At 42.3% G+C, this 20,159-nt stretch overlaps 1 protein-coding gene across 3 annotated transcripts in view; it reads right to left on the reverse strand.

The window, feature by feature from the left end:
- Positions 1-20,159, reverse strand: part of si:dkey-106n21.1 (solute carrier family 23 member 2) — an 85,785-nt gene that overhangs the window by 48,862 nt on the left and 16,764 nt on the right. For all 3 annotated transcript variants that reach the window (XM_050072488.1, XM_050072487.1, XM_050072489.1), the window contains 2 exons: positions 18,290-18,442; positions 3,077-3,234 (listed from right to left, as the gene is read on the reverse strand). In XM_050072488.1, coding sequence (XP_049928445.1) covers positions 3,077-3,234; positions 18,290-18,442 — 311 coding nt within the window. The remainder of the gene's footprint in view (positions 1-3,076; positions 3,235-18,289; positions 18,443-20,159) is intronic.

The raw sequence follows: 20,159 nt of genomic DNA on the forward strand, positions 1-20,159 counted from the left end.
TTAAAATGTTGAAAAGCATGTTTCATCTTTAACTTTGTGCCTTCTGGAGATCAGGAATGAAACTCTGTCATTTTTAAACTTTTTTGGCACGTGTGCAGGCGTCACCTTTTCTCCATAACCACTGACCAACAGGCATGTTTCTAACTTGAGAATAAAACAGAACGGTGGCACTCATAGTACAATTACCTTATTTGGAATAAGCAAAAACATGCAGACAGGGATGCATCACAGCTAAAGAGCCATCATCAGCGTGACAAAACAATAGTGAATAGCGAATGACAAACACACAGGTGAGGTTCAAACCACAATCAGGATAGAAAACAAGATAAAGTGATAAGATTCATCTGTGTATGAATGACCGGTGAAGTATTAGCCTCCTACAAATAGTGAGAAAAAATATTCATAATAAAATAAAATATTTATGACCCTTATTGGGAAAAACGCTTAGAAATTAGGCTTAAACACTATCAATAATCCTTTATGAAAAAGCAGTGTTTCCCCTACCATTATATTAGGGGAGCACCTTTCTGTCTCTACATGGTCGCGCCTTTACAAACCTCCTCTGCTCTCTGTATCGCGCACAGCAGAGTCCCCCCACACTCAATGTACAGTTCAAATAATTGATCGGTTGTTATATTGACTGCTGTCATTAAAAGAAACACATGAACACCGTGATTCCTTTAAGTATTTGTGTCGTGTCCGTCCCCAAATTGCTCCCAATGGCTGATCCACCAGTGTATGAGTGTGTGAGACTAGAAAAGCGTTACACAAGTGCAGGTCCATTTACCAGCTCCATAATCCACCTGCTGAACATTTTCTCAACATTTATTGTATTAATCCTCTCCTCTGTGTGGTAAAAAATTTTCTGCTTTATATTCTCTCATGTTTGCAGTTTTTATCTCTCATCAGATTTGCTTTTTAAGATAACAAGCCCACATCTTTTATTTCAACAACTACCTGCTGCTGAGGACTAAAGGTAACATTCAGCTGAACCTTTGCAACAAGTTGTTTCAAACTGAAATTCAAACCTGTTTTCACAGTAACTGTGAAATAAATAATGTGGACAGTGTGTGTATATTCATTTATTTTTTGCGTCGCAGCGTTTGTAATTCTTTACGTACGTGTTTGTGTTTTTATCCTCACATTCCTGTGTTTGACAAAGCCCTTCATACCACAGTTTTAAACAGTGTAATAGAAAGAGAGATTAACTTACTTATTATTCAATGTCAAAGTGTTTGTTGGAATCCCAACTTTGTCCCTTTAAGCTTTTGCCAAACTGTGTAGGTGGAAACCTCAAACAAAAGCATTAGCTGTTTGCTCAGGCTCAGTGTTACAGCAGTGGGAGCAGGAGCCCTGTACTGTGTTGTACTGCTCTGTGTGTGGGAGGCAGCTGCACTTCGGTAAATCACACAGATTGATGCATCGGGTTCAGAAGGATTTTCCTACCAAAGTGCCAAACAGCTCCCAGGATTTCACATCTCTGTTATGAAATGAAAGCCACGAATTAAGCCGCGTGAAACTTTGGAGATCACGAGGCTTTAAGGAAAACTATTTCAGAACTTACCCTGAAGGGTAAATCTCATTTCCACTGTTAGTGTCACGTAGAGCTCAGCGGAGGGCTGGCTCACCGTTTAACTCCACAAGAACCACCACAGGGGCCTCCGCATGAGCTGAGGACCACAGTATTTTTCCTACATTTATTGTAAACCTAAGTAAAGATACAGGGTTCCTACAGCTGTAGGCAAGTTAGATTGAAGACTTTTTTAACACCACACAGAATTAATTTCTGAGCCATTTTACAATATTGGTACCCTGGAAATCCAGAGTTCTCGAGACAGCACAATTTAAATTTCCTCAGCAAGTCACTCTGGCAATCAGTAATGATGCTCATTACCCATGCCCTTGTAGCTAAGCTGCACCAATCACATCGGTGTATCTGATATAGGCGGGCCAGAGGCGAGCTAAACAGATGATGACAGCGCTGCGACGACAAAGTCCAGAATCAGTCAGTAACGTTAAACATTGCAAGATGGCTACGTATGAACACCAGTTGTTTGAAATGGCTTTGGCCGCTACAATGAACGAGTTAGACTTGGCCTTTTCTCTAAAAGAGGAACAGAAGACAGCGCTTGAATCTTTCCTTTGCAAGAAGGACGTTTTTGCTGTTTTGCCGACCGGATACAGCAAGAGTCTAATCTACCAGTTAGCTCCGCTGGTAGCTAAGCTCTGGATACGTCACCCCGTGTATTGTTCTGATTGGTCGTAGTGTTATCCAATTGCGTGCAGTGATATTTTCAAATGCATGCTTGGTGCCGCCCCTCAAGTTGGGCCATTTGCATTACTCATAACCAGACCCTAAATCTTTCTAGATTTGGGTCTGGATTTTCAGGCTACAATATTGGAAAATTGAAGGGGGAAAAAAAAAAACCCATAAACCAACATTTTGTAATTATAGTTACATTTATTGTAACATAAAACATAAAGATTTGGGCCTGTGAAGTTAGAAGGTGAAAACTGATAGTATGTGCATTTATTGGCAAGTTCATTGGTGCAGTTTTAATGTTTCTCACTCTGCATGTGGGATTCAACTGCCTTTATTCCCATCATGACACGTTTAAGAAAAGGGATTGAGTATATCTATGAATTTTTTTGCGACCTTCCAATGCAATGTCAGAAAGCCAGGGCAGAGGTGTGTTTGTGTGTGTGTGTGTGTGTGTGTGTGTGTGTGTGTGTGAAAAGGGAAATATAAGGGAGTTCCTGTCATCTTGGGAACATTCTTCATTCTTCAATTCTCTTGGGGCATTCCCCAAGAGAATTGTGCCTGCTATAAATCTTAAACCTGACCGACAGCGGGACTTAAAATGTGAACACACACACAACAATAACTACCATTCCACTGAGGGGTAGAGTAGCTAAGAAGTTCACACACAACCACAAGTTGTCAAATCTCACATGTGCGTGAGAGAAACATAGTCGAAACTGAGAAAAAGAAAGTGTTGAAACTTCTAAAGAATGAGTCAGTGCGGTCTGGCGCCTCCCGTTTCACCGGAGCTGTGAGACATTAAGAGGGGGTTACCTGGTACCGACAGCCGTTTGCAGCAGCGTACTTATTCCTGACACAAAGAATATGGTGGAGATGAGTTGGCTTTTTGCGACGTTGTTGTCCTTTATGCAGAGGGGCTCTGCCAGGATCAGCGGGATTGCAATGATGCCTCCGAACGCGAGGATGTAATGCTGTGGAGGCAAACGAAAAAGGATCAGTTTGGGGACTCTTTAAGATGCATAAAAAACTTTTCCCTTTTACAGAAAATGAACCCTGTTTTTTCTGATTTACTCTGAGTTTAGCTGCTCTTCATTTTAATATGTAGACAGGAAGTAATGTTTCTCAAACCCAAGACATTTATCTGAATTGCTCTCTGTTGCAAACCAAGGAATGATGTCAAAGAAAGATGCTCAAAAAAACAGAATAATTTGCATCCAGATGAGTTAGTTTAAGAGATAAAAATCTTGTTGTTGCTAAAACGGGAAGATGACGTATGACTATAGTAGAATCTGCGAGTCACATGTCCTCCTCCAAGCTTGTGCAGGTGTACCGTTATAAATATCATACACATCATTGTGAGTCAGCCAGTCAGTTTATCTTGTAATTGTAGCATGATGGCCTGTGTTATCCCCCTCTGTGTAGATGTGTCCTCCACCTTCATTTAGTGTGTTGTTTATTTTGATAAGAGCATTTGTGACCCATTTGCAGTGAACAGCGACAATACAGTAGTATATTACACAAAATCCAACAGACAAAAATATTACAACACACAGACTGTCTCTCTCACTCGCTCTCTGCCTCCTCTCAGCCACAGCGCACCAAGGTCCAATGTCTGAAATGCAGTTTTGTGACTTGTTTAAAGTTCACACTGTCTACCAGCAGCCGCGGTCCCCAACGGACGCTGAGAGGCAACAACTTCCAGTTTAAAAAGTCACAGAGTCCTGTTAAAACTAGGGATGCCTGCGATTAGATGTCTAAACGATTAAACTTCCGCCCCCTCACTAGTCAGCACCAGAAATATTAGTCGGTTAAACCTATTATTTATTCATGTACAAGGCTGCTTAACTGTCACGCAACCACCTGCCACTAGTGGGAGGTACAGAGCCGTCAGACAGCAGTCCCCCTCCCCGCGGTAATGCTGGAGTAGACTGGAGTTTTAAATTGGAGAGATGTCCTCACAAAACCAGCGCAGTTTGGCAGCACTTTGATCTAGAAAATGAATTCAGCAGCAATGAATCTTTTCTGAGGCGTTATATTATTTGTTAACTTTAAGTGAGTTGTTGTCAGATAATGTGCAGGTTTACATTCATACTGCACGGAGCAACATGCCTCTCATTTCTGCTGAAATTTAATTATAATTTACATGTTGTTTTATTACCTTTAAAGTGAATTGCTATCATTTCTGTCAGATGACCTGCAAGGTTCAATGTGCCCCACATTTCAGAAGCAATCAATTTATTTTAGTGGTTAACTTTTGACTGAGTTGCCGTCATGTTTACATTCATACCACATGGCGCAAAGTGTCTCGTACTTCAGCAGCATTTAAAATCCAACATGGTTGTTGAAGATTGTGATTAAAGGCTTCAAAGGGCTCTTAATGCACACAATATTTTTTGGGACAACGTTTCAAACACTTAACAATAAATTGTGCTAAATTTTGACTGTTTTCTGAGTGTTTTCCCTTTTTTAGACTCGTCCACTAGTCTTAATCAAAATTTTCGTTTAGTCAACAGGGAACTAAGTCGCCAGGGACATCCCTAGTTAAAACAACAACAAAAAAACAACAAAAGAATTAAGGCTCTCAGCAGCCATGAACAGGCCCTCACACCTTCGCACACGCTGGGGTCACCGGCTGACGCGGATGTTCATTTCTGTGAAAGTTAGACACAGCATGCTGGAGTGACATGGTTTATCCTTCATAGAGTGTGGGCACTGAAATGACCTGTATCAAAGCATCATCAATGTCTTGGGAGCTTTCAAAACAAATTTGAGAAGGATCTGGTCAACTTGCTGGGAGCACATATAACATGTCATGTTATAACATGTTATTTCCTGGTACCAGTGGCAGGTACTATTACTATTTTTGTCATGTGGATGTGTTAAGGATGGGACTGTCATCAAATGTGACGTTTCCGCTCCCCGGTGCAGCAGCAGCCAGACAGCGCTTCATCAATACCCAACCGTCCGCTGCAGCAGGAGGAGACGGTGAGGAAAAGAGTGGGTGAACGAGAGAGTGTGGGAGTGTTGTGCAGACTGTTGTGTCATTAGAGCTCTCATACACAGTGAGTTCATCAGTGGAAGTGTCTTATTGCTGTTTTCCAAACTACTGTAGCTGCAGTCTCGTTGTTTTGGTCATGGATTAACGCTACATAACACTATTCACCACACCCCAATTCTCTGTTTAAGACAGAACATTAACTGTTAAACAGGAAGTAAAACTGGCTGGGGGGTGGGGCCAGGGGTCTTTAAACAGTGGAATGTTCTCCGAAGTGATGCATCTTTAAAAAGCTTCAGCTCAGTGCTGATCACGTTTTCACACCCTCACAACCAGAGAGACAGACTGCTTCATTCTGATACTAGAAAACTACCTAACACTGTGTCTTGGCTGCCTGATCAACTAACAGGGTTTTTGGCTGTGGCCACGTAGACAACGTTCTGACACCAAGTACTTTACACATCCACATACTTTTAGAAAATACTCCATAAAATCCTTCAGCACACTTGCTGTCCACACACTAAAATGCCACTGTGGTCTAGTTTCTGTTGGACAAACAAAAAGAGCTTCAAAGGTTTGTATATCTGAACACTAAGCTGCGACATGCACGCAAAACATGGACTATGCTATTACCTGAAAATATGCACAGGCTGACCGTGGCTCTGCAGCGTCATTAAAGTTCTAAGGAACAGAAAGAACATCACCCTCTCCTTGAGGTGGTAACATTATTATCAACTCACTACTCCGCAGAGCTCTTAAATGCTGACTTACATACTGTGGACTAGGGTTGTGAAACAATCCTTCTATCGATCGGATCGCCCATCGGCGATAGAAGGATTGTTTCACGATGTCTTTTTTATATGACGATGCAATCGCGAGGTGTGGGGGGGAGACAGCGCGTGTGTGGAGCATGCTGACGAGATCAAGGCACCGGTGCGCGGAGCGGAGTCCGCGCGGTCGTAAAATCTGAGCTTTGCGCGCACAGGGCTTGCGGACGTCCGCTTTGAGTCCGCGCGGACCTCTGCGGAATCCGTTCCGCGTATGTTCCGCCCGAGTATGTTCGGGCCTTAACGCGGAGCGGTGAACAAACCAAACAACACAATGTCAGGAGAAATTGAAAAGATATGCCGTCTATGTAAAGTCAACTTGCTAATTAAGGAGCCATTACATGTTCAAGAGTTTTATAACGCTGCTCAAACGCCAAAGACAGGCTATAAGTGAATGTTTCAGCGGCAACGCATAATGACCCCCCCGGGCGATGACATCGTTCATCGGCGATTTCACTAGATGGTGATAGGACGATAGGATATGGACAAGATCGCCCAACCCTACTGTGGACCTCTCAGAATTTGTTTTATGTCCTCTCAAGTGTTTTGTCCTCAATGTACTTCCATATACCTGCGTGGTCAATGTGTGTGTCTGTGTGTTTTGAGGGTTAAGGTCAGGATGTAGGGAGTTTGTAGGGAGAAGTCTACATTAGGTGTGGGTGTGAGATGGTGCATCTGAAGGTTAGAGGTTGGCCAGATATTAAAAATAACTCCTCGGCCTTCATGAAGAAGCGTGGCCTCAATCAGCTTGATAACCTCGGTGACGTGACTTCAACATTCAGACGAGGTCGCCGATGATCAGTGCTGCCTGTCCAACAGTCCTGCAGATTTAAAGCATGCTGTTTTATTGATGTGATGAAGTCAGATGTCCGGTCTTTTGTTGTGACTTTGATACTGATTTCTGGAAAACAGATTTATTTTGTGCCCATATAAAAAGCTCCACAAAATGAAAATTAAACATCACTGTGGGAAAAGAGGTTGTTGCAGCTGCTGCAGTGACTTTGTTTGTGTGAATAACAAACTTCTCAATTTATTGTGTCTTAAATCTCTCAGTCAGGGTGCACAGTGTCTCATAACAGGGCCCATTATTACTGGAGTTCTACAAAAACCAGGTATCGTACCACACAGCAAGCTCCCAAACACATATGTCCTTGAAACAATGGCTAACTGTGTTCAGAAATGATGCAATGATGAACAACATGCAAAGAAACTGTATTTTATCACTGCAGATTTTTCCCTCAGGGCTGAGAGGCTTTGATGTTTTCCAAAATGTGATTTCCTTTTAACAAAACGCACATAAATAACAACAACACTACGCAGCCGATGATTATAATCATCACAGCGGTCGTTCAACAGACGTGCATCTTGTTTCAAACCCCCTACTGGAAGGAAATGATACACTGGCACTATCTCTGAGGGGCACTGAGGTTTAATGCCCCCCGACCCCAAGTAAAAGATAATAATTACAATATATTACATAATATGTAATTACCTAGAATCATCGCCTTGTGGATGCATGCCTCTGCCAACCAGTCAAATTGCAGTTTACATCCATGTCTGTGCAGATTAATATGTAGCCATGACAGTTTAAAATATGGACACTGCTGCAATGAAACTACATGTTTTAAACATTCGCACACGTCTTCCTCCCCGAAGCAGAAGATCTACACAATCAGCACAGTCTCAAGATTAGAGTCACCAATTCAGTATCTGACCAAATGTCTTCCCTTCTGTTCCTGAGATATGACGTCACTTAATGGTCACAGTCTAACACCAGGTCAGTTTAACTTCATGGCTATCAATCTGTCCATTTAGGAAGCACAAGTGATTGTGAATCAGTTTCAGCTGCTTTGGTGCAAATCAAAGTGCCGACAGGTGCAATGGAGAGGCATAAGCAGGACAACCCCCAAAAAGAGACTGGTTTTACATGTGGTGTCCACAGACAGTAGAGCACAGCCTGGGCCACATTTTCCTCACCAAACCTGACCCGAGTCCAAGACACTTATAACTGAGCCCGGCCCGACCCCGACAGACTTTCTGATTTTTAAGTTTGAACCCAACCCGAGCCCGACGCAGTTTGTGACCTGACTTGTTACCAACAATTTCCTTGCATTGTTTTCAGCAGTTTTAAACCTTCCTGATAGCAAGTTTTGTCTAGCGTCCTCCATTTTCATTAGTTCAGTCTGAATATTTACCGCCTCCTGCCTGAAATTTAACTATGGGCCTGTGTTGTGTTCAGGTGTTGTCATGTAAATAACAAACTCCACTAGCACTGGCACTTGAATAGGCCGTAGCACAACACAGCAGCATGTCAAGTGGGCCAAACCCAAATCGAACCCAGGTAAAATTTCTGATTTGTTATCCGAACCCGGCCCGACCCATCGGGTTACAACAGGTCCCATCGGGCTCGGGTCGGGTATCCACACTTTAACAGACAGTTGCTCTCTCCTTATCCTTCCTGACTGATTCTTTTCTAGTTTTGTGTTCCAACACTGCACACTTGAGCATTTGGAGTCCTTTCAGTGTTCAAGAGTCAATGGAGATATTTCATAAAACGAGGTCATGTGGACGAATGTTTATTTTTTAACAGAGTGGAAGAATATACATTTACAAAAATATCTGGATACTTACAGACAGGGCCAAAGTGTTGTATTGAAACTGAAGTAGTCCCAGCTAACATTTTGCTGCTTCTGAGTAAAGCCTCCATGAAAAGAGCAGAGACAGTTTTGGATATGGAAAATGGCAAAACAGTGATGTTTAATGAACCTGTAAAACTTGCCTTTATAAGCTCAGGTCATTACTGTGTGAAAATTACGGAGAAAGAAGACAAGAGCTTTCACTGTGATGAGCAGGTTTGGTGACTGCTGAGGTCATCACTCCAAAGGAAAAAAAAAGATGAGGATAAAGAAAGCATGAATCCTGAAAAAGCTTCATAAACTATTTGGTCCTGTTTCTGCTGACAGACTGCAGAGACTTCTGATGAGCTCAGTGTAACATCATCCTACAGACAAATGACAATGAATGTGAAGTGCATCAAAGATAAAGTCAGACTCAGCCAGGACCTGCCATTGGCATCTCAGTACAACACGACTGTTGCTGTCGATCTGCATGAATTACACCCAGGTGCATGGTGTCTCCATGTTCACGAGGTTTAGTGCAGCATTCCATGTACACATCTGGATGACTGTGCACGGCCCACCCCAGAAACTCTTCAGTGACAATGGGGGAGAGTTTAACAATGATGAGATGAGACAAATGGCAGAAAACTTTAATACTGAGATAAAGACAACAGCTGCATACAGCCCGTGGAGCAATGGAGCGACACAACCAAAGACTTACTGAGATCTTAATGACAGTGAAGACAAGCAATGGTTGTGAGTAACTCTGTTAAAAATCGATTACATAATCCGACATTGATATTTTACTGTCTGTAACAATCCAGTTGAAGCTTGAGAAGGCCTCATCGGTCCTGTCTCTTCACTATAGGGTGGGTGGGGCGATGGATGAGTCCAACAAATTCTGGACTTTCACCCGGGAGCTTCTAGTATGAATGTGGAGCCAAACCATGATGTGTTTTCTGAACCTAACCACGTGCTTTTCTTTACAGCCCAGCGTTGGTTCTGGCATCCTAGAATATCAACAGCAGACGCAGAAGGGTACCTGGTGCATAATATGTAGACATGAAAGTCCGCTGACAAAGCAGCCGTATGTGACGACCTGGGATGAGAACATGTGGGAGAATTGGCTTCAAATCTTGGTGCACCTCCTGGGGACCTGCCAAAAACATGTTTCAGTCAGGACCACTTTAGTCAAAGACATCTTTATTTCCAATTGTGTATTATATTTGGCGGTATGGCTGTGTTCTGGGGCCTCTCTGCCTTTTCTGAGGCCTACACAAAAAGCCTTTTCCAGACGCCTGCGTGGAAAGCCTTATGGCAGAGACAGCACACCCTTCTGCCCTTTCACATGCAAAAATGAGTAAAGCCTGAGGCAAAGAGCAAACCTCCCTGCCCTTCCATGTGCCTGTATGGAAAGCGTGAGGCAGAAAGAGCAGCAGCAAAGACCCCCCCGGGAACAGAACAGAGCAGCATCAATGACAAACAAAAATGACACTGATAAGTCAGACACAACATGTAAAGGAGGAGCTGGGGTGGAGGCAGGTTGCAAAGCGGCTTGCAGAGGAAGCAGTTTAAATAGGGCGCCCTGAATGAGATTTGCCAATTGGTTGTACAGAGAGGAATCATGTGACCTATCAGCTGACTCCTTTCCATCAATTGCCTGCTCAATCAGTTGACTGGGCTGCATCAGATCAGCTGATGTAACTGGGTTGTGAGCTGAGCCTGACACTGTGTCCTGCTTGAACCAACGCTATGCTCAGTTTTTCTAATCAGTACATCCCAATGCATGATACTGTGAAGGTATATAGTTTGGCCTCAGACAATGAATGAATCTACCCATCCTGCAGATCCATGGAACAAATATAAATATAAACATCACAGCATTATTTGTTGAATTTGGGGAGGCAGAAACAGACGAACTGACAAGGTATTTCAAGCAAGTCCTTCTGTCCTCGGAAGTGACATCTGATGTCATTCCCGACAAACGGACCATTCTGAAAAACAGATTGTACCAAAAAGGTGACCTGTCCTGAGATAGATCAAAGTCTACACCACCAGTGCCCTGATGTTCTCAGCCTGGTGGACCTCAGCCTCTCCGTTCCAGTCTCTTCCACTGACTTAGAGGGGATTTATTGTGACGAAGCTTGAAAAAACTGCCTTGAGGTCACGCCTTGCTCCAGCCACCCTATCTGACATCCTGATGGTCCAGCTGGCAGCCCCCTCACCTGAGGACTTAGATCCCCTACCGTGCCGTCCAGCTGCAGCACAGTGTCTGACCCAGGCAGCCTGATTTCATGGAGGGGAGGAGAAGTCAGAAGGAAACAGTATCTGTCAGAATCGGATTCTGATCCTGATGAGGAGGAATTTTGAAGCAAGAGAAGGAGAGATAAACTGTGTGTCTGTGTGTGGCAGTAGATTCTGAGTTTGCTGAAGTTTAATGTTAAAAGACTGTTAAACTAAATTGGACCTACAGTGCACCGTTGCTTGTGTGTCTGCATTTTGTTTTTGTGCATTTAAAGTGTGCGTGCATCTGTGTGAGGTAGAGAATTAAATATTGATAAGCATTAAATGAAATATCAAACAGATTTATGAGAGCAATGTGGATTAAACCGAACACTAAAGTTAGTTACGCAAAAACTTTACAAGCGACGGGAGAAGAAGTGATTCCGTGTTTTTTTTTTTTTGGGGGGGGGGGGCTGTGATGATCTGTTTTTAATGTGTCCTTGTGTGTGAAGAAGAATTTGTGAGAGTTATTTAATAAAAAGATGTCTGATGTGCACAGGGGGGTTCCAGGGTTATTTCACAACAGCCTGATGTTGATTACACAACATGTAACCAGTGGATCTGACGTGCATAACTGTGGCTTGACAGTGCTCAGCATTATTCCAGTGAGACACTGCTGCCTTCAGGTGGCTGCGAGGAGTCACCACAAGGAAAGGTCTTCAGACCTCCAGCACTAAGAGAAATCACAAAACACAAATGTTGATATCTGCATGTAGAAAAGAACCATTCCAAGCGCCTGCAAGATGTTACAGCTCTGTCTACCCAAAACAAGATCAACATATTTTAAATCCACAGTCTTCTCTTTGTTTTTCCTTTGTCTCTGGTTCAGCCTCGGATCTTTAATTCACAACCAAACTGAAACATTACACTCTAAAAATATCTTAACAGCAGATTCATGACCAACTCTTCAAAGTGTATCCATTCTGCAGCGCCTCCTTGTAACTAAATTTACCACATGATTCATATGTCACGGCTGCTCAAACTCATGATCTGCAGGTCTTCTGTTATGTAAACTCAAACAGGATTTTTTCTCATGTCCTTCCAGTACACTGCCCTGTGCCCAGATCAGCCAAAACATTCAAACCACTGACAGATGAAGTGAATAACATTGATTATTTTTGTTACAATGCAATGTTCTGCTGAGAAATCTTTAGTCCTGAAATGTGACAAAAAGCTCAAGAAATGTGACAAAAAGCTCAAGGTATTGACCTGGCCTCCCAATTCCCCATATCCCAATCCAATCAAGCATCTGTGGGATGTGCTGGTGCCCCACCACGTAACCCACAGGACTCACATTCCCCAGGCCATTCCTGAACAGCTTTTGCGATGTGGCATGGGGCATTGTCCTGCTGTGGAGGGGGCCACTGCCATTGTGGAGTACCATTGCTCCTGAGTGTACTTGGTCTGCAACAGTGTCTGGGTGGGTGGAGCATGTCAAGTGATATCCACATGAATGCCAGGACCAAACAGTTTCTCAGCAAAACATTGCATTGTAACAAAATTCTCAATGTTATTCACCTCACCTGTCAGTGGTTTAAATGTTTTGGCAGATCGGTGTATATAAGAAATATTCTCTTTTATGTCCTCATATTCTCTTCCTGTGGTGAACACCTTCTCTCAGCTGGGATGTGCGCCAATAATAAAGTACTCTGACACAAGTTTTGTCCTCCAACATGTGATTCAGTCTAATTTATTGTCAGATGTTGACAGCTGCTGGATCAGAGGATGTCAGGTTTAATGTCAGGATCAAATCCCTGTGGATTACTGACTTAATACACGTCACAGCTGCTTCAAAGAGGTGAAACATTTCCAACATCAAGTGCTTCAAATCAGTTAAACATTTAAAATGCTCAAATTTTTTTAAGTACTGTTTAATGAGGCTGAGACATTTTAATATGAATGACCACTTTATTCCCACACTGTCATGAGTTTGACTTTTACCAAGAACAGGACTGAGTTCCTCTGAATTTAATACTGGGAGCCACGAGATCCCGGATCTGCTGGACTGATTTTAGGGGCACAAAGCAGGAAGGAGGTGTTATTCCTCCAGGAAGAACAAAGGGAAGTATTTCATACTATCTTTAAAACAAAAAGCAGATAGTGAAAAAGAGAGGACCGGCCTCTACATGCTGGGAAACAGCTGGGCTGTTAAAATAGGATTTGCAGTTTGAGGAAAGCCATAGGCATGGCTCCCAGTCTCATGTCTTTACAGGCATTACTGGGGGAAGGTATCACAATAAACCTGACAATAATGTTTTGTTGCTTAACGCAGCTATTTCCTATTAGTTAACAGGATGTTTTATTCAGTTAAAGTATGTCAAATGGTTGTTTCGGCTCATTTACGCACGCTTAATTTCACCCAAATGCTTCACTAATCCACACATTCTATTGGCACTGACGTTAATAACTTCATGTAATGTTGAAGGGGTCGTTTGCAGTGACAAATCCAAGTCGAATTATCACCAACTTCACAAAACTACTGAGCATTATATCTTCTTTTTACTCATTTAGCTTTTTTTTTTTTATCTACTTGATGGTTCAGTCTCATTAAGGTTTGCAACGGTATGAGATTTTCATGGTACAATAACCGTCTCAGACAATATTGTGGTTTGACAGTATTACAGATAGGGCTGGGCGGTATTCCCGGTGACGGTAGTCTCGCCACCAGACAATCAGAGATCTCTGCCTTCTGATAGTCTGGGGACACTCCTTTCTAAAGTGTGTTTAACACACCGGAGAAAACGGCCGGCAACAAAGCAACGCCTCTTGCATTTTTGAAAAGGACACGCCCTCCCAGAAATGTGCGCTCCCCCTTTTCTCGTCCACAAGGAAACAAACACACAGACAGCTTGAAAATGGATGCCGAGAGATTTACCTCCGTTTTATCAAACGTGTGCTCAGTCCACAAGATTGTGGAAATGAAGGACTTACAGCGACTTTGTTTAAAACTTTTAACGCAGTCGGACTATGTTTACGAGCACAAGAGTTCAGCGAGCCACCGAAGGACCACCCTGCGGATTTACTATTGAGTTTTTTTAAACTCTGAAATGGTATCCGCCCATCTAAACACAAAATCAGGGAGAAAGACATCAGTCTTTAGTTAAGCAAAGCGTCTAAAGACTGACTTGTGAGTCGACGGTGACGGTAACTTACCGCATTAAACATTAGCCGCGGTACTGCTTTTGTGGTTACCGTCATACCGCAGTACTCCGGCTACGGTGACAGAATGGGGCCCGGGTGGGCTGCACCTGAGCAAAATTTGTGATTTGTTTTTGACATGCTGCTGTGTTGTGCTACGGCCTATTTAAGTGCTGGAATTTGTTATTTACGTGACAACACTTGAACGCAACACAGGCTCCGCTCCAGCTGAGCATGTGTGCTGTGCTGCTGTGCATGCGGCGTGTTTGACTGTGCGTGACTGCAGCCTTTTGATGGTCAGTTACACACTGTCCATGTGTGATCATGGTAAACAGACAAGCTGTAACCATGATAACAATAACTATGTATGGTAAACAGACAAGCTGTAACCATGATAACAATAACTATGTCAGGTAACAAACTGCGTCAGGCTCAGGTCGGGTCAGGCTGGGTTATAACTGCCTCAGACTCAGGTCGGGTTTGGTCTGGAAAATGCAGCCCGAGCTGCGCTCTACTTTGATACACCAACTGTACACGACATGCCCAGCACCAAATGGCAGGGAGAGTTAGCAACTAGCTCACTGATACTGAAACATCTCGGACCCGATCTTACACCTGGCACAAAGCTGCGTGCGGCCCAACTGTCATTGCCAATTTCATATTGATGTTGATGTTACGTTGTCTAAGTAACAATTGTATTTGCGCCTATCTGTGCGTCCATGGCCGTGAAGTTCTTAAAATGGGGTGTGGTCAGGTGCATTGTGGATTTGTTGCAATTTTGAGGCTGCAGAAAACGACTGACCAAAAAAACCTGGTCTGAAGTCAGAATGGTGCAGTAAGACTGAATATACTGATCACATTTTCTAAAATGTGAACATAGCAGAGATCAGAGCTGCCAACAGACGGGGCATCGGTAGCGTAGTGGATAGTGCCTCGCTGCAGCGGTCGCAGGTTCGACTCCGGCTTGCAACCATTTGTTGCATGTCACCCCCCGCTCTCTCTCTCACCCCATTTCACTCTATCCTGTACATTAAAGGCAAAAAATTTTTTTTTTGCAAACTGAGTCTGAAGCTTTTATCTGTCATTAAAAGTTTCAGAACGGGTTTGATTTTCTGCGTTTTTACATACATCAGAGCCAATCAGTGAAGAAAATGTGGCGGCAGGACACAGCCAAGACAAGACAGAGGAACAGGGCGCACAGAATCATTCATAACTCAGACAGCTACTTTCAACAGGTCAGATAGTGATATTCGGGGGGATGATGATGAAGAGGAGGAGGATGAGGACCACACACAGAGGGAGGACAGCTCCCCCCTTCATGCAGCTGCTGCTGTGCCAAATGAAGGACAGGGAGGGAGTGGTGTCAGTCAGATAAGTAACTCCAGAGGAGAGAGGCAAAGGAGGAAATGTGTCTTTTTATTTTGTCTCATAATGAGAATTTCACAACAAATAGAAAAATTAAACGAGTCACAATCAGTGTGCAAGGTTTCTGTGCAGAACAATTTTCTTTTGGATGACATTAAAAAAAAACTCATCTGAAAAAATGTACTCAGTGTGCAAAGGCCTTTACTGCATTACTCTCAACAGGAAGCCGCTTGCTTCTCTAATTTGCTGAATCCACCATGTAAAGCCGAGCCTCAGGTACAGACACACCTGTTTTCAAAGGGAACAGGAGATGACACTCTGATTGGCTGACGTCACGTTAAACCCAAAACAACTGTGATTAATAAACAGGCTAATACACCCTCCTGGCCCCCGGCACTTTACTCTGCGCTTTTTTGCTCTGTTTAATGAGCAAAAGTGGACCTGGACACGCCCTAAAAGCACCATGCACGTCAGACCAGTGGTTCCCAGCTGGTCCAGCCACAGGGTCCAGCCTTCTCATTTGTCATTAGTTCAAGGTCCACACCGTTTATTACATTCAGCGTCATACTTACTTTTGGCCATGTTGCTGAGCTACTTTGCTGTCTCTGTCAAGTAGCTGTCTATTAGTCACTCACTTTACTGCAGGACATTGAAAGGAATAAAGTAAAAGCTCTGTGCAGTAAATTGACTGTACTTAAAAATAAAGGTTTTTTTTTTTTTAATGTTTTTACAAATTTGACACATTTGTGAGTCACTTGCGGCCCATTCAGAATGGACCCCGGACCCACTTTTGGACCACGACCCACCAGTCGGGAAACATTTCTGTAGACCAGTGGTTTTCAAACATTTTTTGGGCCATGACACACCAAAGAGCCAGCTAAAATCTCAAGGCACACCTGTATTTATAACTGTGTACAGCATAAGAGTGGTTTTGGTGGGGGGAATCGATTTTTAGATGCATCGAGATTCTGTCTTGAACGATGCGAGCATCGATGTGGAAAACTCATAATCGATTTTAATTTTACTTTTATATTTATTTTTCAAATTACCGTAACTCCTCTACCATTCACGCTATCGACGTAATTCCAATGGATTCTGAAAGCTGAGAACCAGAGCTTTCCAGATAATATGTAAATAATAATAGTATTTGTGGTTTTTTGAGAGCTTTTAAGTTTTTTTTATGCCGGCGTTTTTGAGTGTTTTTTGCCGTGTTTTCATCGTGTTTTTACCATAGTTCATAGTTTTGCCATCGTTCGTCTTTTTTTGCAATAGTTCGTATCTTTATAGCTCATAGATAGTTACAGTCAGTTATAGTTTTGTAAATACTGGAGGAGAAATGTCGAGGAGGTTGACGAGGGACAGGAGAGTTTGAGTTTGAGATTTGTGGTTGAGGAGGATGGACCGGAGGAGACTGGTGGAGTGTAGTCATCTCAACCACAGTAAGTGATACAGTTTGTATGCACTGGATATGTATTCCCAGCTTTATTACAATAATGTTTTTTAACATCTAGTGTAAATTTTCTTATTGGCTCGTTTTAGAATCGAGAATCATTCTATAATTGAAATCGTTGCCCTCGGAATCGGAATTGAATCGAATCGTGAGGTGCCTAGAGATTCCCACCCCTAGTACAGCAGCTTCTATAACGTGTGTTATCACTCTTATCAGGATGTAAGACAATAAAAACAACACAGGCAGCTTTAGTGATACTGACAAGTGTCTTTTTTTCCTCTTTTCTCCAAGTGGTAGGTCATCTTCACTGGAACTTTTTTGTAATTTGCTCCGCACAATAAAGCAATTCATCGTCCTACTCATGGCTGTCTCCTTTTAAATGTTATCATCCATCATACGGGCTGCCAATCAGGGCTTTTCATGCGTCACACATTTATAATTCCCAAACACAAACGTGACAAATAGGTTCCACATGAAGGATTTTTTCAATTTAAATAAATCAAATTATATTTTTTAGCTAGAGTTTGCCTCTTTATTAGGAAATGGGTGCGCAAAACACACTGACACAGTCAAAGAAAAATTCATTCATAACTTTCTGTATAGGCCCAGTGGAATATTGCAATAATAATGTGTGGTCATCACATGATCCTGCAGCACACCTGGATTGGCATCACAGCACACCATTTGAGAACCACTGCTTTAGGCCATGCATTCCCGATCGTTTAAATAGGTTCCCTGGAGTCGAAACCAGAGCTTAAAGGGAGAGTGAATATTTGACTAACATTCATCAGGTGAACAAAAAAAAGACTACATTTGGGTTTTCTTGGGAGTTTTTATCAGCTGTGAGGGTCCACGGACAGATTGTTGTATGCTTTAAAGCCTCTGAGGCAAATTGTGATTTGTGATATTAATATTATGAATAAAACTAAACTGAACTGAACTGAATTGATGTTGTATGTTGCAGTTAGGGCTGGGCGATAAATCGATTTTATCGATTAATTGGAATTTGTAGTTTAGGCCGATTTGTTTTAATGAAAATCGAGTTTCTGTTTAAAATCCGCCACCTGGGCATGCAAAATTTTTTTTTTTTTAACTAGGAGGGGAAAAAATCGATTTAAATCATGAATCGGATTTGTTGTGAAAATATCAGAGATTTTTTTTTTTTTTTTAGGCCATATCGCCCAGCCCTAGTTGCAGTTTATCTGAAGCAACTTCAAGTGATAATTTGTGGGGGCTTTGTGTCTGTGAATTTTTTTCTGCATTCTCCTGTTAAACATTAAATAATGCCGCTTTAAAGAAGGACTTCTGCAGCACTGTTCAGTCTATGGATAATACAGGAACTTCATTTACCTGAAAGCCGAGCAGGATGCAGAGGTACCACGGCGGCCTGTCATTGAGGGAGTAAACCAGATCTGCACTTTTGTCCACAGGCTCCTCCAGGTCCTCTGTATGTGGCTCCTCAATGTCAACCGTCAGCTGAGGCTGTTCATCACCATCTTTGTCCTGGTAAAAGAAGCAAAGGTAAACAAGTGAATTCATAAAATTCATCTTTCCAAGCAACATCAAATAAAAAACAATATTTTCTTACAGTTTCAATCCACTGAAACTATTTGGACACCAACTCCCAGACCTACGTTTTCCCACAACACAAACATACTTTAATCCAATTCCTCACTGTTGTTGTGAGCACAGAGACTCGAACATAGCCAAAGGTTCATAACGGTTTTGTTTTCTCTTTGTCTTTGAAACAGGGCATAGTTGAGTAGTTCTATCTTTACTGTCATCTCCTCAGATAAGAGACATAAATACTGATCGGACGCAAAGAAGTTAATGTGAGCGATGTGTGGAACATTCATGGAGGTGACAGCAGAGGGCAGGTGGGGTGAACAATCTCACATATATTCTCCTGAATCCTGATGATGATGATGATGAAGGTGCTTCACGCTGAACTTCTCTGGTGATCCTTCCACATATTTTTTGACCATTTACGACATGTTTCATGTTTTTAAACCTGAGTGTGTGTGAGAGCGGAGGCAAAAGTTCTAGTGCGACATAAATCACTGTCAACTCGATCATAACATCCTTGTTGTTGTGGTAAATCAAGATGTGAGGCTTTGAAGAGGAGTCACTAAGATCGGTCCAACCTACTGAGAGCTGATGGATGAGCAGCTGAAGCTGTACACAAAAAACATAAAGAGAGGATGTTTATCGCTCAATGTTCTTGCCTCTTTTTTGTTGTTGTTGTTGTTAAAATGAAAGAAGAGACCTCTATGTTGTAGTCACTGCTGGTTACACAGATGAAAGACAATATTTCTGCACTGTATTCATTACATGTTTAGGTCGGTATGTGTGTTATAACCAACTACAGGGTGAATAGCGATACTTATAATACTGAGAATGAATGTTACATATTTGCATTAATTTTAATCTAGCCAACACTTGTAAGGTGATGGTTCATCTGTTCCATCCATAAAAAAGACTACAGTGTCAAAATCTCTTAAAAAACACAGCCGCCAAGCACCTTAATTTAAACCCACCATTTAATGAGGATGTAGCATCTCAACCCATTCACCAAAACAGATGTTGCCATTGTACCTTTCTGCAAACCAGAGATATGTTTTATTTGTATGTTTCATATGTAGTAAATACGTTGAAACTTTACAGTTCAACTTTAAATTCTATGTTGTGACAGCGCTGTGGTTAACATGTGATTTGGTTCAGGCACATAAACCATTTAGTTAATGTTACTGTAGGAAAACATCATGTTTCAGCTTAAAATATCTTGTTTGGTTGCTACCAACTGAAAATGTCCCAAACACTTGATAAAAAATACCCAATTCTGTTGCAACAAACATATCTGCAAATGCCCCGACCTGTCATTAATAAATACCTGCTTTTGATGCTACAAACACACCTGGAAATATCCCGAACTCCTGTCAAAAATACCTGCTATTGTCACTACAATTACAACTGGAAATGTCTCAAAGTAGTGTTAAAAAATACCTGCTTTTGTTGGTCCCTATGCTGCTGTCTGCTGCTTAGCAGCCATCTCGCCTAGGTGTCATGCCTTCCACCATCACCTCCTCCTCCTCCTTTTTCATCTACCAGCCCTTTGGTTGGTTGGTCAAAAATTTAATTTCGGACACCGGATAAAGTGCCCTACATCTGTTATATTGTTTTCCAGTAAGGTGGTGGTTGTATTCTGCTGTATCTTATGTTC

This window comes from Epinephelus moara, chromosome 20, assembly GCF_006386435.1.
Source record: "Epinephelus moara isolate mb chromosome 20, YSFRI_EMoa_1.0, whole genome shotgun sequence".
Lineage (NCBI taxonomy): Eukaryota > Metazoa > Chordata > Actinopteri > Perciformes > Serranidae > Epinephelus > Epinephelus moara.